At 35.9% G+C, this 26,130-nt stretch overlaps 3 protein-coding genes and 1 long non-coding RNA gene across 4 annotated transcripts; all 4 read right to left on the reverse strand.

The window, feature by feature from the left end:
* Positions 1 to 362: 362 nt before the first annotated feature.
* Positions 363 to 4,475, reverse strand: LOC129429694 (adhesion G-protein coupled receptor F1-like). Its single transcript, XM_073855392.1, has 7 exons — positions 4,224 to 4,475; positions 3,965 to 4,135; positions 2,391 to 3,725; positions 2,172 to 2,213; positions 1,981 to 2,034; positions 924 to 984; positions 363 to 650 (listed from the first exon to the last, which is right to left on the reverse strand). Exons 1-7 carry the CDS (start codon positions 4,473 to 4,475, stop codon positions 583 to 585), a joined length of 1,983 nt encoding a protein of 660 aa, XP_073711493.1. The 3' UTR covers positions 363 to 582.
* Positions 4,476 to 5,587: 1,112 nt separating this feature from the next.
* On the reverse strand, positions 5,588 to 7,846 carry LOC129430027 (adhesion G protein-coupled receptor F5-like). Its single transcript, XM_073855393.1, has 5 exons — positions 7,744 to 7,846; positions 7,466 to 7,530; positions 7,209 to 7,345; positions 6,801 to 7,004; positions 5,588 to 5,829 (listed from the first exon to the last, which is right to left on the reverse strand). The coding sequence occupies exons 1-5, from the start codon at positions 7,840 to 7,842 to the stop codon at positions 5,588 to 5,590; spliced, it is 747 nt and encodes a 248-aa protein (XP_073711494.1). The 5' UTR covers positions 7,843 to 7,846.
* A 2,186-nt stretch (positions 7,847 to 10,032) lies between these two features.
* On the reverse strand, positions 10,033 to 14,037 carry LOC141350599 (uncharacterized). The gene is made up of 4 exons (XR_012358697.1): positions 13,938 to 14,037; positions 13,702 to 13,855; positions 10,412 to 10,558; positions 10,033 to 10,173 (listed from the first exon to the last, which is right to left on the reverse strand). It is a non-coding gene; the product is annotated as an uncharacterized lncRNA (long non-coding RNA).
* Positions 14,038 to 14,103: 66 nt separating this feature from the next.
* On the reverse strand, positions 14,104 to 25,506 carry LOC141350297 (sushi, nidogen and EGF-like domain-containing protein 1). The gene is made up of 7 exons (XM_073855394.1): positions 25,494 to 25,506; positions 21,707 to 21,822; positions 21,297 to 21,569; positions 21,103 to 21,201; positions 20,874 to 21,021; positions 14,517 to 14,632; positions 14,104 to 14,388 (listed from the first exon to the last, which is right to left on the reverse strand). Exons 1-7 carry the CDS (start codon positions 25,504 to 25,506, stop codon positions 14,104 to 14,106), a joined length of 1,050 nt encoding a protein of 349 aa, XP_073711495.1.
* Positions 25,507 to 26,130: the final 624 nt, after the last annotated feature.

The raw sequence follows: 26,130 nt of genomic DNA on the forward strand, positions 1-26,130 counted from the left end.
ATTGCAACCATTTACCCCAAAAAAATTGACCAAATTCAATAAATCATTTTTTCAGTGTGTGATTGGATGATTAGAAATTGACTAAAGTAGAAGTACCTTTTACTAAACAGACTCATTTTCACAATTTTAATTAAATAGTAAATGCAGTGCGATACTCAATACCCTGAAAAACATTCAATAGAAAGTTTGACAACTACACTGAAAAAAAGGATTCATCCAATTCACTCCACCTTTTAAGGCAAGTGGTTGCAATCAACCCATCCAAGCTACATTTAAACAAAAAAATTAGAAAAGCAAAACAAAACAAAAAAACTTTTGTTTAAATGTACTTTAAATAAATTAATTGCAACCACCCACCCCAAAAAACTGAGTAAATTGAATGAATCCTTCCCTTCAGTGTAGCCCTGGTCCTTGTAAAAATGAACATGTGACATATACCGTAGCCACTAACAGCATTCATCTCATACATTACATTTTAAAGTAATTACAGTAGTTTTATCACAGAAACACATTAACAGGATATGGAGATGACACGCAGATCACAGATGAAAGGCTTTGTTACATGTAGTTAATGAAGAATGTTTATGAGTCCGAGGCACTGAAGTGGTTTGAGGATGAAGCTGCACTGTGGTCAGACGTGTTGTACACATCTGGAAATAGTTGGTTATATGTTACTCAAGAACTTTACTGTACATTCAGTACATTTAACTTTATGCTTTTGTCAGCCTATTTAAGGTAATTATTTAGGTAACTATTTAAAGTACATGCTTTTGTTCCAAATGAAAACTTATCTTGGGCTCAAACAGATACAGCTACTGCATTGCATAAATCACAATACACACTTCTATATTTAATATGTGTATGCACACAATATGTACTGTGTGTAAACTGTATGTGTGTTGAGATTTAAATCATGTACTTACTTTTCCTCTGCTTCCTTTGGAAGACACCCAGTCTATTTGAAACTGTTTCCGCACTAGTGCTCTGTAATTTAGAGATGTACAGATAAAGCTTAAACAGTCGAAACATCTAGGGACCGTATTCCTAAATCTTTCAAGAACCCTCTCATAAAGCTTCTAATATAGCTTTAAAATCTGTAACTAGAAATCTTAGCTTAAACGTAATTCAAAACCAATATGAGAACAACTCTGAGTGAGAAAATTCTAAAACAGTAGGCGAATAGTACCCAGATGACCCCCAATTGTTAGGAAAACTTCATGCCCATGTCTGCATATAGAAGTTGTGCCAGACCCAAATTATCACTATGGGGCATTTTGCGAACAATATTAAAAAGGAATTGCTACTTGTATTTGAAAATTGCACTTCCCACTTGTGGGTGTAAAAACTGTGACCTCATTTAAACGCAAATGAAAACATTTTAAATTGAAAAGCAATTGAACAGTTTGCAGTTTGCGTTTGAATTAAGTCACAGTTTTTACACCACAAGTAGGAAACGCAAAGCAAATACAATTTCCAATATTGCCATTTCTATTAATCTAAATGTACTCATTACTTGCATTTATGCCAGTTCTGTGCTGTCTGCTTATATGTTAGCGTGTCTTTATAAGATCAGTCACAAACATGATCCCTGCACAATCTAATCTGTAACATCTTTTTAACTCATTATTATTCATTGTCTGCAACACATTTCTTCTACCTATTAGTCTTTTGGCCATTTGCTCCTCTACTATAGAAACGCTTAGCCTTTTAAAAGTCCTCCTCCCTATCCCAAAAATTGGCCTTAAGAGCTCTTTCAAGGCTTAAGATGCTTTGTAATAGGGCTGCTTGATTTATCGTATTGTCATGCGCATCTCGTCAGTAAAGCCAGTTCCATAAAGAAAGAATTTTTTTCATTAATACGGGCCCTAATGATTATAGGTCAAGAATTACACTATTTACAGCAGGACTAATGTTATCTATTTACAGACTAATGTTAAAGAAGGGTTCATAGGTACATGTGCTTCATATGATGTCATTTACCTTGGGACGAGTCAAACTGTTTAATGACAGCTTTCCTGATAGTGATTCACGGACCTGCATCCAAAAATGAAAGTAAGCCTTTATGCTTAGTAAACATGCACATAACGTCTCATGTATGAAATATATTTATATCTAAACTTTTGCTTTGTACACTAAAATCAGCAATTTGTCAAGATACACAAAACTCTTACCGTTCTGTCTAAAAGCGTTCCAAACACCAAAACAAAGAAACCCTAGCATTACAAATGCATGGGATGAAATATTGTTAACTTGTAAAAAAGGGACATTGATAATAACAAATGAGCAGCATTATCCTAGATTGCTGATACAAGATTTAACCAAATAACCAAAACTTAATAAATGCACTTTTAAAGCGTAAATAAAAAAGACGAAGAAACAGATAGTGGTACCTGCAGTGAATTGAGGATTGCAAACACCACATGAATGCCAAAGTTACGTGACACCATGGTTCCAATGCCAAATCCCCATGTTAGACCAAAGATAGGAGTCAGAAGGGCCACACATCGGGCAATGACCAGAACAGTTTGTTTCATTTCTGGTTGAGCACCAACTCTTCTTAAAAGTGTATACACAACCACAATCAAAACCAAGATGTTAAAGGCAACGATAGTCAGAGCTGGAATCACAAATGCCAGCAGGGCTTTAGATTCAAACCAGTTCAGCCAACATGCATTTTCTTTTGAGACATAGTTTTTAGGTCCAGCTGTGGATGCAACAGTAATAACCGCTATGAGCAAAGGTGCACAATAACCAACCATGAATGCAATGACCATCATTTTAGTGCTTGACAAGTGAGAAAAAACGATGACAGTGAGGTAAAGCAGCAAAAGTGCTAAAATGAACATCCAGAAGAAAACAGCCAGGTAAAAAAAGTGCATGAAGAAAACCACTGCACTGCAGGGATTCACTGGTGTAGGTTGTCCTGGATTTCCAATTGCAGCTGCGATGATAAAACAGATGTCTGCAATCAGTAGCGACACAGCAACGTTGACTATTGAAACGTGACGCATATACGACGTGTCATTTCCTGTCACTGACTTCCATACGATCGCCTCAATAATGAGACATAAAACCAAGCTGGCTAATGAAATAGCTACACCAGTGTATGTTATATAGGCTAGTGCTGGGTTATCAATTGCAAACGGTGACATCAGGATTGAAAACGAGGTTGTGTGGTCACATTCACATGTAACTGTTTTATTCCCTGTACCCTTGAGTTTACATCCAATGGAATCCCAATGGTTGAGATCAAAGTTCCAGAAGACACACTGAGGATTTTTCAATGATGTATTTGTAGTATCAAAAGCAAATGAAATGTTGTTAATTGTTTTATTAACCTTAACAACAACCACGTCTCCATTAATGTGGTTTTCTGATATCTTCTTGTCATTATTAGAAGTATTTCGAGTTGGTAAAACATTGTCAAGCTTTGTGAAGATAATAGTGGTTATGAGGGTCGGTTTAAGAACATTTGGTATAACAATCTGAGTAGTTGAGTTTGGCAGTGATGATGATCCAATAAATGAGCTTCTAATTGTTGTTCTGTTTAACTGAATGGAGGTTTCCTTAATCATAAAATCGTTATCTGAGAGACGATCACTTATAGTCTCAATAGCTTTAAGAAGTTCAGTGCTTTTGTTTTTTGTTTTGTTGTCATTGTTCAATTCTGTCCATGTGTTTTTAGATGCATCTGATACAATGATGTCCACTGTTTTAAGAAAATCCTGGAAATTAAATAAAAATCATGATTAGTACATTAAACAAACAAGACTAAATCTGGTTGCAGTCCAAGTGTTCAATAAAACCTAACAAATATGTTTTTAAATATCAGACATTTTGAATCAAGATAATCAAGAGTTGTTTCATGAGAGAATGTATAATGCACAAATGACTGATGATAGATGATGCAAAAATAATACAATATATATTTTAATACAATATATTTGCATCTAAATACACATACCTCCATCACAGGTTGACTGATCGTAATATTTTGTGAGATTACAGCAATTGTGTTAAGTATGTTAACAATGGTTTTGACAGTGTCAGCAGATTGTGTTATTGCAGTATTATTCTGCACTGCAGTGTTACTGAGGTTTGACATAAATACTGGAATCTCCTCCACAAATAAAACCTACATTACAAAATAAGAGAAATGTTAATACCAGTAATATGTATAATGAATATTTTCTATTTGTGAATCAATGTGATAAATAGATTACCTCAGATCTCCTTTCAAGGTCTTTGAATGCTTGAACAACACAATTTCTCTGTACTTCTGTCCAGTTATATTTGAGATCTGTTGTCTGTTTACATTCATAAGTTATGTAGCCTTCCAGACCTTTTTCACACAATCCTGTTACAGTGTCACCTATTTTTCCAACTCCAAGTGTGTCATTTATACAGTTATACTCGGGATTTGCAAATATTAATATTAAAATATTAAAAACAAACAAAAATATTTGTTTAGTCATTTATTTATAATATAAACAGAATAAAAAAATAGATAGAAACAGAGATTTAAGGCTCACCTCTAACTGTCTGAACGTAAACTGTCCTGTTGCTATAATCAAATATTTTTAATTCTGGCATGTCCTTTAGTCGGCATGTAAAGTCATCTTTAGACCCACAAGTTGTGCTTTTGTATTGTAATGTGATACAGCCAGATCCTGTTCACATAAAACAGGCAAAACTAAATGAATAAATAACACATACAAAACAACTTTGAGGAATTGTAATCAGATCACTATTACATCTGACTCCCAATACAGTTGATTTTGCATCATTTCTTTGCATTTCTTCTTTGTCTCAACATTTTATCATGATTCATAATAGTAAGCCTATTATAGTGATTTATAAGTTGGGCTGTTAGGTATGATTTCTCAGATTCTATAAAGCTTTAAAGAGCACCTATTTTATTGCTAAAAAACAAATGTTATTTTGTGTATTTGTTATAATACAATGTGTTTTCATGGATTATGGTTATAAAACACATTATTTTCAACATATACCTTACATTTTTGTAGCTCCAGATTTCACCATCCTACTGAAATCTTCATGGATTTGAAAAGCGCTGTGTTCCTGATTGGCCAGATAATCTGTATTGTGATTGGCCTGAATACCGCTGACGTCAGCAGGAAATGTGACACTCATTAACATGTTTGAAAGATTTGGTTTTCTAACAGGAGTTAACTTACAGACTCTGAGTCCGAAGAGGGAGGAATTATGATAATGTCGGAGTTGTCTACATCACCAATCCCAGGAAGTAATCTTTTGCCTACATTATGTGTTTTTGTTGTAGTCCAAGAAAAGAGATTTACGTTGAAGACGATAACTCACTTCATTGTTTTCTTTGAGGTATGTACCTTTTGAATATCTTTACATTGTACTAATACACACTTACACACCAAAGGAAGTTTAAAAAGGTGAATCGGACAATAGGTGCTCTTTAAAGATACAAACGGCAGCTTTAAACTTTATTTTAAAATGTAAGCTCGATTTTAAATCCTAGAGTTTCAATGTGGACTCTTGAAACCAAATGCATTGAGAATGAACTAATTTAACTAATAACAACACATCAGTAGCTTTAATAAAAATGTGACATCTTTGTGTCAGCCCAACCTGAATTTTCCACTTCATCACCAGCAGGAATCCCAAACCCCTCGACTGAGTAACCATCAGCACAGCATGTCAGTGGGATAATCTGGTCTTGACACTGAAGCTTTATATCAGTTGTATCCACTATAATATTAGGACGTGGTTCAATAGATACTGTTTGCCACTGAATGTAAGGTAATGTGGACCTTTCTATGATACACAAGTATCTACCTGCAAGTGAGCAAAGATAATACATATGTGTTATTTCATAAAGCAAAATCAATCATTTTAATACTTAATTCGGTTCATTCATGAATTTTCAATTTGCACTTGGTAGTTATAGTAGCAGTGGTCGGCAAGTAAGTTTTGCAGCAAGTCAAAAATATTGATGGTGGGCCAGAACAGAGTGGTTTAGCAAAATTACCAAACAAAAAATTTGGGTTATTGTTTGGTTTGCAGCTTATTGCATGTATCAACGACACAATTGTTTTAAAGGAGCGGTGAATCAAAGAATCAATTTTAACTTCCCTTGCAACCTAACATTAGGAATGCAGGCTTGAAGTTTGTTTTTATAGAAGTTCCAGCTCGCGTGGGGAAAACAAAAGTGTTTGTTTACTTCATTGTACCACAGATTCATTTGTAGAGAAGCCACACATCGATGCTGGATTTGCACAGAGATTGTGATTAAAAAGCAACGCTGGTTTTCACGACAGATCTATTTCAGAACCAGCCGCTATAACACTCTAAAAACAAACGGTGCTATATAGCACCAAAAGTGGTTCTTTGCTCGTAATCATAGAAGAACCGTTTTTAGTGCCATATAGTACCGGTGAAGCACCAGTGTAGAACCAAATAGGGGCCGTATAGCACCACATATGGTTCTGCATGGCACTATGTGGTTCTGCACAGGTGCTTCGCTGGTGCTTCACCGGTGCTATATGGCACTAAAAACGGTTCTTCTATGATTACGAGCAAAGAACCACTTTTGGTGCTATATAGCACCGTTTGTTTTTAGAGTGTAAAATTAATCCAGCTGAGTTTGCGGGCCAGATATTATTGCTGACGGGCCAGTTTTGGCCAGGGGGCCGTTTGTTGCCAATTCCTGTATTATAGTGTAATCATAGTGTTATACTGAGATGATTTTTGTACATGTACACTTATCTCAAAAGCAAAAGGGAGGCTTTATAAGACAAAGAACTCACCATTGTCACTTTCACTTGCTCCTTTCACAATAAGAGTGCTATTGAGGCCATCATTTGTAATGGTGTATTTTGCACTGTTTTCTGCAGGATCTTTGTCATTCACGCTCCATTTCATTGTTCCCACAACAGAATTAGGACGTGTACACCTCAGCTCCACATCTTGCAGAGGATAAAACTTATCTTTGGTTGTCAGATTTTTTTCCTCTGAAAGTAAAAGTAATACAGCTCATCTCACCTTTATTTATTTTTTCAAGCAATACTCATGTTCATAGTAACATCAAATTCATAAATCTTATATGAGGCAACATAATGAACTATGAGCAATAGACACTAGGAAATAAAAAACATGCAGCAAATGGATTCATATATGAGATTATTCAGAGGTAAGAATGTTTTAGGATTTTATACCACTTTCAGCAAAAGCATCCTTAGCTAAAGGAATCCCTTGAGCTGCTAGAAGGTCAGAAACCTGTGTGTTTGCTGATGAAACATCTAGATTATTTGTGTTTGCATTAATCGTGTAGTCTGCTATAATGCTACCAGACCTGTGGAGAAAATCAAAACACAAACCATGGCAATAAAAAGAAAATGAATTGACACAAATGTTAAAATCAACAATGACACCTTTCGAGTGACATTCAAGTATAGTTTTTACACTTTCATACCTGAAGCCAAAGACATTTACTGAACCTTTAATGTAGTTGGGCAGATTCATGTAACTATTTTCAATCTGTAAAAACAAACGCACTTAATGTTCATTGGGTGTAGATTACTAACAACACTAAAACAAAAGTATGTAGACAACGACTTGAATTTCTGTGGGCTGTTTTAGTAAAATACCTATAAACAGGATAAATCTGTTAATTTGTTTTTTTTCAGGATCTTAATGCAAACATAAAGTAGCCTACATAAAAATATTAATATTGAATTATATAATACTTACTGCAGATGTAATGATTTTTACATATGATATGTACTTTGGATCAGCTTTGTTGGTGAGACTGGTGTCAAAATTTTGGTTTATTCTCATTGACATTGTCATAACTGCAAGTAAATAAATAAATACATTTATAAATAGATTATATGTGTGCATAGTAACAAGTTTACACAACAATCTTCGGAACAAAGACTAAACATCATCATAATGTAAAAGTGCGTTTGAACAAACCCATTTAAGGAAAATCAAGAACATCAAAAAGAAATTGTAATCCAAATAAAATTATAACTAAACCTAACCTATAATTTAAAGGCAGGGTATCTGATTGGTTTCAGAAACATTTTTAGTTGGTGGTTAAAAGTTTTTTCAAATCCTGATAACAATCACAATGTTTAAATGTATTTTTATAAATAATGTAATCTGTAAAAAGGGGTAGGACCAAAAATTTTTCAACAAAGCTATAAACTCGGACCAAACGCAATAATTGGACGCATGCAATTTTTGCTTCTCTTCTGCGAACGTGTTTTGCATGCCCTGTTCACGCAGACATCATACGTTCATGTACGCTTTGTAAACAAACAAAACAATTGACAACGACGACATCTACACAACTGAAAACATGCTGTATCTACTTCCGACCTAAATTGTTGTTTATGTTCGTTATTTTGGTAATGTTATTCACTTTGTACTGTTTTCTCACAGAATGCAATAAATCCTCTTAACCAATCACAGCGCACCATTCCATGCATTGTAAACAATAATGGTGGTGCGTTGAATACACACGGAATCCTAGTTTTCCTCATCTACTTTCTACTTTGTGATCAACAAACAAACAAAAACAAAATAATATGTTTGATGGCATTGATAAACCTGTGGTGGTTGTCTGTGGCGGGGAAGAAACGTAAGCCATCAAAATCGAATAATTTACGTGAGAGGCACTTTGGTGAAGGAAAAATGCATCAAGCATCAAGCTTCTGTTATGCTAACATTGACCCCAGGGGATCTTATAAAAAACTTTCCATTTTTTTACCCGAAGTCAACGAAAATCGAGCAGGACCAAAGTTTTACAACTGAGCGCTGTCAAAAAAAGTTCAGTGACGACGTCCCAGGAATGACAACAGCAATTGATTAATGCCATTAGTGTTTATTTTTTTAAATCAGTGTATACCACTAGTCAACTAAATGAATAAAACATGGCAAAGATAAATGCACATTTATACATGGATTCAATAGATGTATAGCATTTTGAAAAAAAAAAAAACATGTCATGGATGTATTGTATTTTGCGGAAAAAAATTAAAATCAGTTTTAATAAATATTTGAAAATCGTGCTTTTCATCTTGTCATTTTCTTGGTATATTAAACACATTTTTACCCAAATTAGTCAAATTTGATTTATTGCATTTTGGAACCAAACTCTTCATATTCAACATCATGAAATATTTATTTTGAGGTATTTCGTTTATTTTACAGTACATACCTGTTAGTTGTGTCGTTGTTGGTGGCTTGACTGTAGTTTTTGATGGTGCTTCTGCATTAGATGTTAGTTACAACTTAGTTAAACTAAGTACCGCTCCTTCCATTATGTAAAAATATTACAATGTGCACTTTTATGCAACAACCTTTAAAATTAAGAACTAACTATCATCAACTAAATGCTATTACTTTACAAAGCATATTACTACTGAAGCTGCAATTAAACAAAACCAGAAACACTTAAAAAACAGAAATGAAATTAAAGTAACATTACTTATTCATTTTCTACTGTAAGCAACAACGCTCAATCATACCTGTGCATGGGTTGCTGATGTTTATAGGGAGGTTCGGGTTTGTTATATTATATCCATTGATACACGAGCAATTGTAACCCCCAGCAGTGTTGTTGCAGATTGAGTTTGAACCACAGATCTCAGGAATCTCAACACATTCATTCACATCTTTAAAAACAAACCAACAAAAAAACAGCATTTTTTTGTAATCATACAAATTTTGCAACAACCTAAAGATGACAACTTCTTTGATATGATGTTCACAGTAGTGTATGTGCAAATCATGAAACCTTATTAAAAGCATACCGATGCATAGATTACTGTCACTAATACTTTGATCTATCAGTGATGTTAAGAGTGGTTCAGACCAACCTCACAAACGTATGACTTATGCAAAAGAATTTAATAAACCTAAATGTACATGTGTGTGCCAAGAGCATTAAGTTAATATAATTATCTCATGCGGAGGCATTTGGTTGGCTTTCGCATTCTTATATATATTACAGTTTTAAACACTTACCAGTACATGGGTTACTATTACTAACAGTTTCATTCATCTTTGTAACATTATATCCTCTCAAACAAGAGCACGAGTAGCTTCCATTGTAATTCTGACAATATGAGTTTGGCCCACAAACAGAAGATGAGTTGAGACATTCATTAATATCTTAAATGAAAAAAAAAGAGAAATGTATAACCTTATGAGTAATATATTTTTCACAGTTTGTAAATAATAGTACATCAAGCATATTCTTAGTCTTTTAAATTTAGCATTATCAATACCAGCACTGAATTGTTAGTACAAAATAGAAATCAATGAAACAGAACTTCAACTGTCAGTGACACAAAAAATCTTGGTCATTAATGGTCGACAGATAATACACAAAAGTAAAGCCTGAACACACCTGTGCATGTGTTATTGATGCTGATTGTGAGATTTGGGAATGTTGCAGTAAATCCTTTCAGACATGAGCAACTGTAACCTCCATTTACATGTGTGCAGTTAGAATTTGCCCCACATAGAGATGAATTTACCTGATATTCATCCAGATCTAGAAAATAAACAAAAGAAAACAACAGATTAAAAAAACTTCCTGTTTAAATGTCTGAAATCTAAAATAAACATTATGAGGTTGAAAACACTGCATAGTGTTGATATATGACAGGGCTGAGCTCGTCCGTTGGGCTCAGCACCAACCAACGTGAAAGACGTTTGAATCGGGCAGTAATGTCACGTCACTGAACATTCTAAATCCCATATGGGGATAAGGTTAAATTATTATTTAACTCAAAACCATGAATACAAAAATGAGGGGGCACAAATCAGATCTGAGGGGGCAATGCCCCCTTTTTGCCCCCTCGTGGTGCCGGGCCTGGCTAACTCCTCCCCCTCCCTTCCATGCTTTCTGAACGAGTAATAAACATGCCCATCCCCCACTCACAATTCCTTCTTATCGTTTATTGGCTGGATCACATTTGTTATGTTTCCTGGTGGTAGGTTTGACCACATTGTTTTTGTTGCAGTTTGCGGAACCTGGGCTCTCCACAGAGGTTGTGTTTTTTACAGTGTGTTCATGGGACAGGCAGCTAGATAGTGATGAGATGATTACTGTATAAAACAAAAATGTTTAATGGCCTAAAACGCTTGAATTCGCTTAGAGCACCTTTAATGTCTGTGCAGATAGTTTGTTGCTTATTCCAGTTCTGTGTTACTCTTAAAGGAATAGTCTACTCATTTTCAATATTAAAATATGTTATTACCTTAACTAAGAATTGTTGATACATCCCTCTATCATCTGTGGGCGTGCACGAGAGTGCTGCGACGCTTCGATAGCATTTAGCTTAGCCCCATTCATTCAATGGTACCATTTAGAGATAAAGTTAGAAGTGACCAAACACATCAACGTTTTTCCTATTTAAGACGAGTAGTTTGGTGGTACAAAATAAAACGTAGCGCTTTTCTAAGCGGATTAAAAAGAGGAACTATATTTTATGGTGTAATAGCACTTTTGGGAGTACTTTGACTCGCCTGAAAAGTCCGCTCCCCTTCTCACTCTCATAATGGGAGTGGGAGTGTGTTACTGCGCCGAGTCGAAGTACTCCCAAAAGTGCTATTACGCCATAAAATGTAGCTCATCTTTTAAATCCGGGAATTAAAGAATTAAAATCATGGAACTTTTGTAAACATTTGGTAGTTTTGATCACTACTGAGGTTCATTAACAGATTCATGAAAAAAGTGAAAATAAAACTGATACATTTTTACAACCATTTACAACCTGAAAGGGTAGTAAATTTGCCCATGGTGTATTGTTGAGTTTTTTTTCCCCAAAATATGTGTCAATATAAGATTTGTCGCCAAAAAACATTCTATTTGCCGAAACACAGAGAAAGTTGTGGCCAAATTAAAGGTGACATAGAATGGTTGAACAGAGTATTTATCCTTGTTCTGTGATGTGACATGTAGACAAAAAATTTTGTCTGGGTCTGTAATGCCTTAGAAGCTTTCTAAAATCCTCTCTCAAATAGCTCTATTAGGGTGGGGGATTTTAAACAAGTGGTTTTGCACCTATTTGGCTCCCCCTACTGGCTTAACTTGCAATCTCATTACTGATTGGCTGACTTTGCTGCCACTCAAAAAATGTAGCCAATTATTTTAAAGTGGAAGGGCAGTTAGATGCCTGTGATGTCATAAGCATCAGTTTTTCAGATTGGGCAGTTTTCTGGCTGACATTCTAAAAGAGGATTTCTATGAGACTGAGATGTTAACATGTTTAGCACTTTTTGTATGTTTGTGAATGTGGGTTACCATTATTCAACAAAGACAAGGTAAAAATGGTTTTTCATTCTCTGTCCCCTTTAAGACAAAAAAACCCATAGTGGGTGAAAACATCCCCAATAACCAATAAGGGTTAAGATGCCTTTTATGATCATAAGCATGTTAGCATCCTGTGCTGAGGACTGACACCAAAAAAACAGGGGCCTCATTGTATGAAACATTTTGTTTGTAAATAGTTCAGAAAGTCCCAAACACTTTGCATTTTTAAATCCAAATTTAAAACTTAGCTAGCAAGCATTTAACACACCTTGAGAGCTATAATTTTATGTTTCCTACAGTATATATTTTTGATTATTGGATTGTTGTTTTTGCTTCTGTTGTGGTATTTTCTATTTTATTGTTACTTACTCTTATGTTTCAATTGTTTAAAGATTGTCTGTACAGCACTTTAAAAGACACTTGCTATTTTTAAAAAGTGCTACATATATAAACCTTGAGTTGAGATGCAATATATTGTAGCCAAACCAGAGAATTGGGGATGGATGGATACGTAATTTGCGTAGCTGTATTGCAGAGCAGGGGATTATGCTAATTGTGAATGAGCATGCATGCACGCCCTGTTTATGAATGAATTCATTAGCATTCAAACATTTCACTATCAAATCTGTTGTTTACAAAGTATTTGTGAATCTCAGAGGAAAGGTTTCGGGTAACACAGAACACAGTCTCACACCCAAGGCATCAATATTTGACGACACTTGACCATGCGTCAATATGTTGACGCGGAGGGTATACCTTTCGCGTCATTTTTTGACGAACTGGGGACCTCAATACCACCAGGTACGCGAAATTAAACAGTTGTCGCCTCGCATTGGGGTTAGGGTAAGGTTTGGGTAGGGATGTCATTATGTAAATCTAACCCTAAACCGACGCGAAAATGGTAGAAAATGGTAAGAAAATAGGAAAGAGAATGCACCGGCCTTAATAGTATTGAAGTCCCCAGTTCATCAAAAAATGAACAGGAAATGTTTCAGAAATTTCTTGGAATTTATATATTTACGAACTTTCATGAATGAGGCCCAATGTACAGTACACTGAAAAAAATGATTCATTGAATTTAATAAATTTTTTAACGCAAGTGGTTGCAATCAATTAATTTAAGCTACATTTAAACAAAAAAGATTAGTAACGTAAAATAAAATATAAAACATTTGTTTAAATGTAGCTTAAATAAATTGATTGCAACCACTTACCTTAAAAAAAATGATTAAATTCAATGAATCATTTTTTTCAGTGTATGCTGTTGACAAGGACTTTTGAGCATGGCAGCTTCACCGTGCAACCAGTATGGTACAATAGCTTGTAAACTGCTAGTAGCAAATATGGCAAATACGCAAAGGAAGCCGAAAATAAATTACCTTTGAATTGACAACCCTGTGATCCAAGATCTGTTCTGAAGGCCCATCTGCCTGAAACATTGACATTGCTGCTGCATGCTAAGCTTGTGGAATAATTCTGCTGTGGTTTAGTAATTGAGAAATAGTAGGTTGAGTTGATGGTGTCGTAACCAGCCTAATGTTAAGACAGACATAGGTCTATTTAGAAAGATAGTTAAAGAGTAATACAATCTTTGTTTATAATGTGCATACAGTACCCGTATAGATTGTTGTGATATAGCAATTGCACCATAGTTCATTAAAACAAATGAGAAACTGCCATTTGAAATCAAAACCACTTGAAAAGATGTTTCTGTAAGTATATAAACAGTTTTTAATATTGAATACTTTATTAATTGTTTAAATATTTTATCTTTTATTTATTTAGTTTCTTACTGTATTCTGATAGTAAACATTCCACACTCTGTCCCATGTTGCAACAAAGACCCATGAAGCAGAAAAGTTGAGGTCAGGGAAGTATTGGTTTATGTCTTGTGTAGCTTGTGTCAGGACACTGCCAGAAGTGTACTGACGATATGAGATATTACCGCTTAAACTGTCACCAGCCCATAATGGAGCAATGATGTCTTTGCCACCATATGCAGGAAAGCTGTTAGGATAGTTGCTGTACCATGCCCCGTTAAAAGTCAAGAATCCATTGTTGTTGACCTGAAAAGATGTGAAAGTAAATTTATCATGGTCAGGATTTTTAAACATTTAATTTAGTAAGAAAGCCTTTCTTTATTTGATACAGATATAACCTGACATTACAGATATATATATAAATATTGACTTACATAAATTTGGTTGTACGTAAGTCCAAAAAATGTAAATGGTTGGAAAAGGTGAATCATTGCAGAATCTCCTTCTTTCTCTGTATCTCCAGTTCCAAATGGATAAAATGGACCTGTGCCTAAAAGAAATAATACAGAGTATTGAAAAGTAATAAACAACCCATAAAAGTAACATTATATAATATAGCCATTTATGTGCACATTATCTATCTGTTGTTATGATCACATTCTTTTAGCCTTATCCGGTGCTTTAAGTTTGAAGCCTTGTCTGGTTCCTTTGTTTCTGTGTTCTCCCTTGGTGCTTCTTAATAGTATGCATTGACGTCACTTTTCGACGTGCACGCTCTGTTAAGTGGCAAAACATTAGCAAAATGGCTTGCTGTTCTAGCGGCGGCCACGAAAATGTCAGTATAATTAACATTTTCCAAGCATCTGTGATTTATCAGGGTGTTTGTCTTGGGAAAATGTTTACTTCACTACATTCTAAAGCATAGAATCATACTATTCTATTGCATATTGAAATTATTCAATACCAAATTACATTAAAATGTTGTACTTTTACTTGATAAGTAAAAGCAAGAAGGTACTGTCAGGACTCTGCCTTGAAGTCTTGTGTTATATTTGTATTTTGTCATGGTGGCAGAGTTTATGTGGAGGCTCATGCCTTGTTTACTGTGGCATGTGCCTCCGGTGTCTCGTCATTGTCCCCGCCCCCCTCGTCCTCCTGCTTATTGTTAATTATTATTTGTTCCCATCACCTGTTCCCTCCTCGTTATCTTGTTTAGTTTCTCTTATATAATGTTCTCTTGTCCTTGTTTCTGTGCAGGTTCATTTTGTATTGTCAGCGGTGTGTAGTTGTATGTTTTCCAGTCAAGTATCAAGTATTGTCAAGTCAAGAGTTTAATAGTCTAGTCTAGTGTTTTGTGTCTGTGTATGGTGTATGCCCCCACGTGGGCTTTTGTTTTTGTCTTGTTTTATTTTAAAGTCTTTTGTTAACCCCTTCATCGTCCGCTATTGGGTTCATCTGTCCAAAACCCTAACAGGTACTAGATGTTTAATGTACTTAAACATTAAATGTAAAACAAAAACTTGTATTTATGAAATGTAATAGAGTAAAAATTATGATAATATGCTTTGGAATGTATGGTTTCCAAAGAAAAACACGGATGAAATACAAATACTTGAAAAAATACTTTTAAGTACTAATACTTTCAAGACCCTGGTTGGGTCGCCCAGGTGAGGGTGTATGAAGATCAAAGACCCGAAACAACCTATGACCCTGGGTCCTTCACTGAAGATGTGTCCAAGCTGAAAATTAAAGCTGTTTTAAGTCTAAGTAAAAAAAGTAAAACCTCTGCTTGATAGTGACAACATGTCAGCAAATTAGTGAATAAACTTGCGCTCCCTGGGCGGTTCAGCGCAAAAAATGAGGCGTGTTCTGGCGCAAACCATCCCTGATGCTATTTTGCAGTTTCAAAAAACAATTGCTCCACTGACCAGAAAAAACTAGTCTAAAGTCAGTGGCGCGTTGCGCGTTGTTCATTATGCTATTTTAAGGGCGCAAGCTTGACCATAATGTATAGCGTGCACAACGCGCACACAATTTGCTTATCTAATCTACACAGATGCAACAGTTATTTTTGCAAATCATAAATTGTTACAATAAAAAATATGAACACATGAGAGAAGGGAAATAATTGTGGGGAGCATTGTGGTGATAGTTTTTATTTATTGTGTGGCTGCATTAAAAAATTATCATGCAAATAACGATTAAAATATTTTCATAAGTTTGTTGTGTGGCTGTATTACGTTTATTTTATGTAAATAATAATTAAAATGTTTTCATAAGAAACCTTGATGTATGTGAACTTGATTTGTAAGTGTACTTTGGGGTTGGACTGCTTGCGTTTCTTGGCTTTCAGCAGTGAGGGTGGACGCAGGGATGTCCTCTGCTGGCGTCAGGTCCTGTGTAGAGGAAGAACCTCCTCCCGTTACACCGCGTCCCCGATTTATGCTGGCAAGCTTGGGATTCCCCCGTCTCCTGACATCATTGTAGGGCTTGCGGCGCAACGTCCTGGGGATGCCAGCTGATGAGACAATTGTGGCTATTTCCTCTCACGCCTGTTTAACCGCGACGCTGATTTGGGCAGGTTTCTCCCATCCCCATACAAATCAACTTCTCTGTCTTTGACTGCTCTTACAAGAACGTCGGTCTCCTCGGCCTGGTAAATCCGTCATTATAATAGCAACCTGCCATGGAACTTGCGCATTTGCATTTAAAGGGAATGTTGGATGACGTTCTGATTGGTTTATTTGATGTTACGCCCAAACCACACCTATGAATAATGAAGCTACTTCAGTCAACTCCTTATTGATTTACGCCTGGCGCAAGAGTTATTTCTCCCGCCGGGAAAATAGCAACAGCGCCCAAGATCTGCCCACAAAGTCACTTGCGCTTTGCGCTTCGCACTTGCATTTCAGATCGTAGGGCCCATTATGTGTAATTTTGTGTTGATTTTGTGTTCAAATAAATTAAAGCAGTAGTCAACAATCCTGGTTCTGGAGGGCTGGTGTCTCTGCAAATTTTAGCTCCAACCCTAATCAAACACACCTGAAGTAGGCTACCTTAGGCTATGTCCACACGAAGCCGGTGCATTCCCTATCCGATCATTTTTTGTCCTTACTCTAAAAAAATTATCCGTAAACACGAAACCACTGAAACCGACTGAAAGCGGTGTAGTATATATGCCGGACCAGTATGGGGCGCTGTAATTCTGCCACAGATATACACTATACACGGAGAAGAAGACTTTGAGCATGCGCATAACCAACGTATGGTGTTGTCCATTATCGCTTGTTGGTTTTGGATATATCTAACTGGCATTTTTTTGTCTCATCAATTTATTTATCTTTGTTATTCATATGAAGTCTGTTATTTATTATCATTTTAACTGAAGGTAAAGTTAAGTTTCATAACTTAAATCACATATATCTTTATATAATCTTAACACTGTAGTAAATTACTGCACTTTACTTTAACTGGATGTTAGAACATAGTTTGAACAAAGTGCGCCCTCGACCAATCTGACTCCTTCATGCGACTTACTGTCACTGCCTGCACTTTCAACTGTCCTCACGGCTGCTGCAACTTTCGCTCTCTAAATCTACTCTATAAAACAAAAAGGTCCTATTGTCTTTGTGCATATAGATTAATTAGATAAATTCATAGAAACAATGGACCCCTTCAAGGTTTGTAAACATTGAATGACTATCGGGTGCGCGCGCAGCATGGGGTCAAACTGTTCATACCATTTACTAAGGCTTTCTAGTTTAATCTAACAGGGCTGAAAAATGATGACTTACCTGAAATGAAGTGAGCACTACAAACACAAGCCTTTTTGATCTTTGCATTGTCCCAGTCTGCACGTTTAATTGCTTGCAGCCAGATGTTGTATTTTTTTGTTTTTGAGATTCTGCAGGAATCCCAAAAAACTTAACGGAAGACTTGGTGCGATTTTCACAGCCCACGAGGCAAGTAGGCATTTTTGACGATACCGAATAATACGCAACTTATTCTGCTGTAATGACTTTTCTGACCCCGACATGCGCAGTGGGAACCGCCTGTGACATGAACTATGAAGGGGTCTATACCACATCAGCATATTTCACTGAGGTTTAAACTGCTGCCAGAACTCCCGTGCCTTATCAGTGCTTATACCACGGGTTTGTTGAATGCTGCATTCTGATTGGCTGAGAAATGTTCTATGGGTGTTGATTATTTTTCTGTAAACCGCACACCTAACTTTTAAATGTCTTAAAAATAGGCACCAGAGCAATGTTTGTGGTAACCGTGGTATAAGCGGAATAATTGACTCCGGTCCTTTGAATTATTTGAAAATAATGCACACCTGCGGTGTAACGGCATTGCCATCTTGGTGTGCATTATTTTCTTATAATTCAATGGCCCGTCGTCAATTATTCCTTACATATCTTAATGCCCGCCTACAGTTTAAAAAAATAAGATCCTGCAGCCAATGAGCTAACAATGACTAAACCTTTGCTCATGTTTTTTCAGACAATAACTACTCAAGATTTTGCTTTAGTATAATTTTCGGGGCAATTAAAGCGGTATTCAGGATTAAGATTTTGCTTCAGTATATTTTTTGGGACAATTAAAGCAGGATTCGGGATTCGGGACAGCAGCTTAGATTTCGGGACTGTTCCAAATTTTTTGTGACGTCTGGTCACCCTACGCCCTACACATATGCAACCCAGGCAACGATGTCGGTTAGTAGCACCTTACTGCTGATTGGCTACAAGTGTGTTTTTGGTACTCAACCCGACTCTCTTTTCCGAAGTGTTTTTCAAAAAGAATGCACCCCAGCTTTAAGTTAATGTTTCTCTGTTAGCTTTTATGTTATTTTGTATTTTTGGCAGTTTCACTGTTGCTTTTGTTTTATCTTTCTACTGTTATTGGTTTATTTGGCAGATCCTTATTTTTTTTTTTTTGCTGTTATCTGAAATTATTCTTGTCAGCATCAATAAAACTGCTATAAAACTTTATTTGTTTTTGCATGATTTCTGTGTTTTTCAATTATACATTTTACACTATATAAATATATTTTGGTTGAATTACAGCTATTTTCCGGGGCTTCTGGATAAGTTGTGGGTGGGTTCTGGGGTAAATGTGGTAATTTTGTCTCTTTTCTGGCTGACAATCTGGCCTATTCTGTACTTTTTTTTTTTTTTTTTTTTGGAAAATTCTATGGAAAAATTTTTGATAGGGTGCATTCAAACAGTCATAAGCCAAATACTACAAGATTTTGTTTCTAGGACTTTCAAGTCAAAAGTTATAATCATAAAACAAGTAAATTAAAAAAAAAAAAATGTTGATTTTATCCTCGTGACCAGGCTACTGTAGCTTTGAAAAGCAGCAAACCATTTTGGATAATCAGTCTTTCTGGTGAAACTGGCTGACCAAATGGAGCTTAAGTTAGGTAATATGTCTTAGATGAACATAAGCATGTTAGCATCCTGTGCTGAGAACTGGCGCCCAAAACACAATGTATGCTGGTGACAATCAGTGCAGGACTTTTAAAGCATGGCAGCTTCACCATATCACCAGTATGGTACACAATTGCTTTTCAACTGCTAAAATAGGGCCCTATAAAATCCGTTTTATTTTTTCCCAAATTCCGTTTTATTTTTTCCCAAATTCCGTTTTCTCCGTTTTAATTTTTGCAAATTCCGTTTTATCCGTTTTAATTTTTGTCAATTATATTTTTTACCCTTTACTTTTATTTTAATCATAAAAAGAGTGTGCATTTAATGTTAATGATTAAAATGTAAATGATTTGGGGAAAAACTGGATAACAGGATTACTTATGACTGTAAAAGATGCATTTATACACGCACATACACACGCGCGCGCGCGCGCACACACACACACACACACACACACACACACACACACACACACGCACACACACAGACACACACACACACACACACACTCAATTCAATGCATTGTTTAGTGTTGTTGCAGGAGGCTACAACAAGGTGTCAAAGCAGTGGTGCCTTCAGAAGTGCCTTAAACACATCAATCCAGCAGAACGCGATCCATATTTTATACACAATCGCTTGAAATGCATATAACTTTACAAACATACACAGGATAGTGATCTGACTTAGGACAGCATGAGCGTGCAGCTATTTGCACATGCGAGCGAAAGAGAGACAGAGAGCGGCGCCATGATGCAAATGATTATATTTTAAATGCAAGGGATAGTTAGTTTGCCTCAGCTCGCTTGAAATGCATAAAACTGAACAAATACATGAGGATTTGTGTTCGCACTTCGGACAGATGCGTGAGCGCGTGCACATGAGAGAGGTACAGTGAGACAGACGTGGATGAGAGAGTGCATGTATCTTTGCGCTCACCGTGAACAGAGTGTTGACAAAACTTCCAAAATAACAGTTCTCCGGTCACATAAATGTCATGTGAGACCTGCTCAGAACTAAGTGCTTAGCGTCAAATTTCTTAATTTTTTCGCTGACGAAATCAGAGTCGTGGAGAGCCGCTTCGCCATGGTTTCAGTGTTTTGGAGGGGGTCTGAAACGACGCGAGGGGGCGTGTCGCCCAGATTTACTTCCCCCGGTCTGCATTTCCCCCAGACATACGTTCGTCTCCCACACAAAAACATAATTTTATTCAAAATATGTAAAATTCCGCAAAATTCCGCGTTAATACTAGATTCCGTGTTAATTAGCCAATTCCGTCCGCGATTCCGTGATCGCGGAAATTATAGGGCCCTACTAAAAGCAAATATGGCAAATATGCACCAGAGAAAATAAAATTACCATTGAATAGACAACGTGATCCAAGATCTGTTCTGAAGGCCCATCTGCCTGAAACATTGACATTGCTGCTGTATGTTAAGTTTGTCCAGTAGTCCAGTGATTTAGTAATTGAGAAATAGTGGCTTGAGTCGATGGTGTCATAACCGGGCTAATGTTGAGACAAACATACAAACTTCTATTTAGAAAGATAGTGACAGATAATATTTTCTTTAGAATGTTCATACAGTACCTGTACAGGTAATGCTAATGGAGCAATTGCACCATAGTTCATTAAAACAAATGAGAAATTGCCATTTGAAATCAAAACCACTTGGAAAGATGCCTCATCCTGTAAGTATATAAACAGTTTTTAATATTGAATACTTTAATCCTTGTTTTGGTGTTTCAGTATTTTACTGTACAGAAGTGAACTCAGTTTCTTACTGTATTCAAATAGTGATAATATCCCACTCTGTCCCAAGTTGCAACAAAGACCCATGAAGCAGAAAAGCTCAGATCAGGGAAGTATTGGTTTATGTCTTGTGTAGCTTGCGTCAGGACACTGCCAGAAGTGTACTGGCGATATGAAATAACACCGTTGAAAAGGTTAATATAAGTCCAGAATGGAGCAATGATGTCTTTCCCACCATTTGGGAACCTGTATGGAAAGTAGATGTACCATATTGGTTTAAAAGTCAAGTATCCATTGTTGTTGACCTGTTAAAAGATGTGAAAAAGTGAATTTATTATCACAGTCAAGATCCTTTAAAATGTAATTTAATAACAGAGCCTTTCTGAACCTAAAGTCATTTTTGAAATCCTAAACAGGATTCTGTCATGAAATATTGACTTACATAAATTTGGTTGTATGTAAGTCCGAAAAATGTAAATGGTTGCAAAAGGTGAATCACTGCAGAACCTCCTTCACTCTCTGTGTCTCCAGTTCCAAATGGATAAAATGGACCTGTGGCTAAAATAAATAATACAGAGTATTGAAAAGTAATAAACAATAAACTCATAAAAGTAACATCAGGTATCTATATGCAAAGCATCTAACTTTCTATCTGTAAATGTATCTACTAAAGTAGAATGTGTCTCCAGTAACCTCTTAAACCCTGAGGACCCTGTCCCGGGGCCAAAATTTCGTATTTTGACTTAATATAAAATATTCTTTTAATCTTTAATGGTCCGTCATGGACCCCAGTAACACATATGAGATACTGTTTGAAAGCTTAGAGTCTCTACTTTCTGCAGATATGCATCACTTTGACATATCTTTTACTGTAAGAAAGTTATTTACACTTAATTTACACTATCACCCCCCCCCCATATTTTTTTGATATCATTTAATAGTCACATATTTCATATTTTTCAAATATGACAAACATGGACAAGTCTTATATCAAATGAAAGCTCTCATTCTCAGGAATAAGGCTACAGCGTTATTTTTGTTCTATTATCAAACCATATCCAACAATCGTTGAATGAATAATAAGGTAAAAAATTGTCTTTTGTAAATTTATGTGAAATTTGAGCGTGAGCTGCCTCAGATAGCACAGATAGCCACAAATGCTACACCATCTTTTCTCTTAGGTCCTACTCTAAAAAATTAGTCCATTCATAGCATTTTCTTTGGTTGTGTGCATGAATAATCCCTTGCTATTTATTATATGTGCAAATCAAAAAATTTATATTTATATGAAAAATGGGTAACACTTTACTACAATGTTCATAATTTAACATTAGTTAATGTATTAACGAACATGAACAAACCATGAGCAATACATTTGTTACAGTATTTATTCATCTTTGTTAATGTTAGTTAATAGAAATAAAGCTGTTCATTGTTTGTTCATGTTAGTTCACGGTGCATTAACTAACGTTAACCAAATTTTAATAAAGTATTAGTAATTGTTGAAATTAACATTAATAAAGATTAATAAATGCTGCACAAGTGCAGTTCATCATTAGTTCATGTTAACTAATGTAGTTAACTAATGTTAATTAATGAACATTATAATAAAGTGTTACCGAAAAATGTATTTTCGCACCCTTCAGTAAAATAAGAATAACTTTTGAAAGCGACATGCTAAAGAGATCATTCTTTTTTTGGTGTGTTCACTGTCTGCTGCTGCTAACAACCAGAACTGCCTCCAGTCTGCTAGAGCACCTAGAACCAGAGTTATACACTATAAAAGACAGTGTTTACAACATAAAAAAGAAAATTTGGTGTTTTATCATATTAAAAACAACATAAATAACAATATTTGTCACAAACAGCAGCTTTTTATGTAACTTCAAAGGGTTTTCTTTAAAATGTTATAAAGAAATTGCATTTATTCCACTGTATGTGGTTATGGGAGCACTTCAAATGTTTTTAGGCAGAAATTGTATACAAAAAGGGTATTAGTCCTCCCTTCAGTTGGAGTAAAATAACTTTTGGACAGATTATGATAGAGAAAAAATTCCTTTTTCCTCTGTAAGCTGACAATTGCCGGAATCAAACAAAACTATCTGCAGGGAGCTGAGGCACCCAGGGCCAGAGTTATACACTTTCAAATAAAAACTTTAGAAAAAAAACATCAAAAAGCGCCTATTTATTTTTGTGTTTATTGGGTAGGCAAAATCCAGGCGAAAATCCCCAAAATAGCTTGTGGTTCAATGGTATTTCAAGCATTCTGACTTATAAACACAGTTATAGAGTTGTTTCCTCATGCTAAACGTAGGTAAAATGTCAAAAATGCAGTTGGGTGTGTTACAGAGTATTTCTGTGCCGAATGCACATAGCCAAGGTTCGTACAAGTTTCTGAAAGTTTTTTTTTTTCGATTACAGGTCCAGCTGACGTCTCAGGGGTTTCTATACATATCACTTCTTTATATGGGCACTCCCCCGGAAAACTGGCTTTCTTGATTTTGGCAAGTGGTTGATGTCCTCAGGGCAACATAATGTTGACCCTGGGACAACATTTTAATCAACCAATCAGATTTCAGAAATGAGTTTACAGTTTGTTTTAAGTTCAAGCTTACAATTAGGATTAGTTGTTTCTAGACCATTGTTTTTCACTTATCATGTCCCTCTGATTTTAGGGTTTGGTTATGGTTAGGGTTGGGGTTTGGGGTCTGTTTAGGTTGTATTTAGAAAAATGTTGTCCTTGGGTCAACACAATATGTTGCCCTGAGGACATCAACCACCCGGCAAAATCAGTTCGAGCCCGGAAAACCCCGCCCATTCGTCAATCAGTGGGAGACACTAGAACTTGCAAACATCATATCACGCGTCACAGCTTTGTTTAATTTCAAAACTCAACAATGGCACGATTGAAGACGTGTGTTTTCTGATGTAAGGAGAAGAAAGCCAGGCTTATGAAAACAATGGATATAGTTTATTATCCGGGGTAGCAGCGGAGTTTTGCGTGTGTGTTTGATGGTCTGGGTTTTCCTAACCGGACCATGAGTTGCATGTGGTGTGTAAGACTTCTGTCGTATTATTATATAAACGACACAAACACGTAGTGAATCATAAGTTATAAGTGTTGTATATTGTTGCATGACTCGTACTCGCTCCTCCTGCGGAAGTAACTCAGCCTTCTTAATTAATTAGCCTGCTAATCTTTCTTTTATTAATCTAATTAAACTAAAGACCCTCCGGAGATATAAAGGATGTAATACTAGTCTATAGGTGCTCCAGATTAACATCAGAAATGCAGAAACAGTGTGTGTTACGTGAGCTTTAAGTTCTTGGGTGTCCACATCTCTGAGGATCTGTCCTGGCATCTGACCACTCCATCCATCTATCTATAATAACTAGCTTCTGTTGGCAGCCAATGCACATTCAACATAGAGTTTAAGCAAAGGACGATGTGTATTGAATGTTACCAAAAACTAGTTATTTTAGTTTATAACTTTTTTAAATATGGATATTTTTCTTACAAAATCACATTGATTACCCTCAGAAGTCCTTTCTTAACACACTGGAGCCATGTGGATTATGTTTGTAAAGGATTGATGCACTTTTTTGGGCTTCAAAGTCAGAAGTTGTTCCCTGATTTCTGTTTGTCACTATTATAAAGCTTGGAAGAGCGTTGGGATGCAAGTTGTACATGAGCCTCAGAGACAGCCACAATCGTTGTCTCTCGTGCTTAGGAATTGAGCACAATGAGGCGTCGTTTCATGATAGTTCATGTTCCATATACTGCTTCGGTTCAATGTCGGCTCGAGGGGATCCTCCCTGTACTGTGCACTCTCATAGTAAGAGCATGTGGCTGCTCGCTAGCGCTGTGAGGTAAGGATCTTTCTCTATTTTTCCTTTATCTGTACATTCTTAAAAAAAAATCCTTGGCTATGTATGTTGTGTTGGACTTGATGAGACTATTATATACTATATAGTGCACTTATGTTTTGATGTTCTTGTGTTGCTATAATTGCTTCTATTGCCTGCTAAATTACTAAATGTAAATGTACTTGTCTTGCTGAGGTAAAGCTCTGGTTGGCTAATAACTTTCTCTTCCTTAACGACTCAATGACTGAGCTTATTGTCTTTGGTCTTTTAGATAAACTTGATTATACTATTCTGGATAGTTTGACTATTTTTGAGTCCAAGAGTGTGAGGAATCTTGGTGTCTTTCTGGATAGTTGGCTTACTTTTGAGAACCATGTCTTTTTGGTTGTTGCCTTTTTCCTTTTTTCAACTAAAGACTTTAAGAATTTTGCAGCACTTTGGTCAGTCCTGGGACTGTTTTAATGTGCTATATAAATAAAATAAACTCGAACTTGAAATTAAACACAGACCTCAAGAATCTCATCACATTCATCAACATCTTCAATGAAAAAAAAGTTAGAAAAAAAGTTTTTTGGTAGATACAATTTGCTGTTAGTATCCAGAGGAAATACAGCATACCAAGCAAATCACAAAACATTTTATGTATGAAAAAATACATCCAGAGGTAAAAAAGTTAATTAAAGGATATTGAAGACTTTTGCTACAAACTTTAAAAAAAAATGTATCCAGACCTTCAGTTGTCAATCATACCTGTGCATGGGTTACTGATGTTTACAGGGAGGTTCAGGTCTGTTACTGTATATCCACTGATACACAAGCAATTATAACTCCCAGCAGTGTTGTTGCAGATTGAGTTTGGACCACAGACCTCAGAAATCTCACCACATTCATCAACATCTTCAAGGGAAAAAAAATTAGAAAAAAAGTTTTTTTTTTTTTTTGATATACCATTTGCTTTTGGTATCTAGAGAAAATACAGCACACCAAAGCAGATCACAA

The sequence above is a fragment of the Misgurnus anguillicaudatus genome, chromosome 18 (assembly GCF_027580225.2).
Source record: "Misgurnus anguillicaudatus chromosome 18, ASM2758022v2, whole genome shotgun sequence".
Taxonomy (NCBI): Eukaryota; Metazoa; Chordata; class Actinopteri; order Cypriniformes; family Cobitidae; genus Misgurnus; species Misgurnus anguillicaudatus.

Coding starts and splice junctions, on each gene's coding strand:
- LOC129429694 (XM_073855392.1), bottom strand. CDS start 4,475: ATGACTAAACAAATATTTTTGTTTGTTTTTAATATTTTAATATTAATA. Junction 3,726..3,964: donor TCAGTCAACCTGTGATGGAG/GTATGTGTATTT, acceptor TTTAATTTCCAG/GATTTTCTTAAAACAGTGGA. Junction 985..1,980: donor ACAGTTTGACTCGTCCCAAG/GTAAATGACATC, acceptor TCTAAATTACAG/AGCACTAGTGCGGAAACAGT.
- LOC129430027 (XM_073855393.1), bottom strand. CDS start 7,842: ATGACAATGTCAATGAGAATAAACCAAAATTTTGACACCAGTCTCACC. Junction 7,531..7,743: donor TAAAAATCATTACATCTGCA/GTAAGTATTATA, acceptor TTGTTTTTACAG/ATTGAAAATAGTTACATGAA. Junction 7,346..7,465: donor GTAAATGTCTTTGGCTTCAG/GTATGAAAGTGT, acceptor TTTTCTCCACAG/GTCTGGTAGCATTATAGCAG.
- LOC141350297 (XM_073855394.1), bottom strand. Junction 21,570..21,706: donor TTACATACAACCAAATTTAT/GTAAGTCAATAT, acceptor ATCTTTTAACAG/GTCAACAACAATGGATACTT. Junction 21,202..21,296: donor ATTATCACTATTTGAATACA/GTAAGAAACTGA, acceptor ATATACTTACAG/GATGAGGCATCTTTCCAAGT.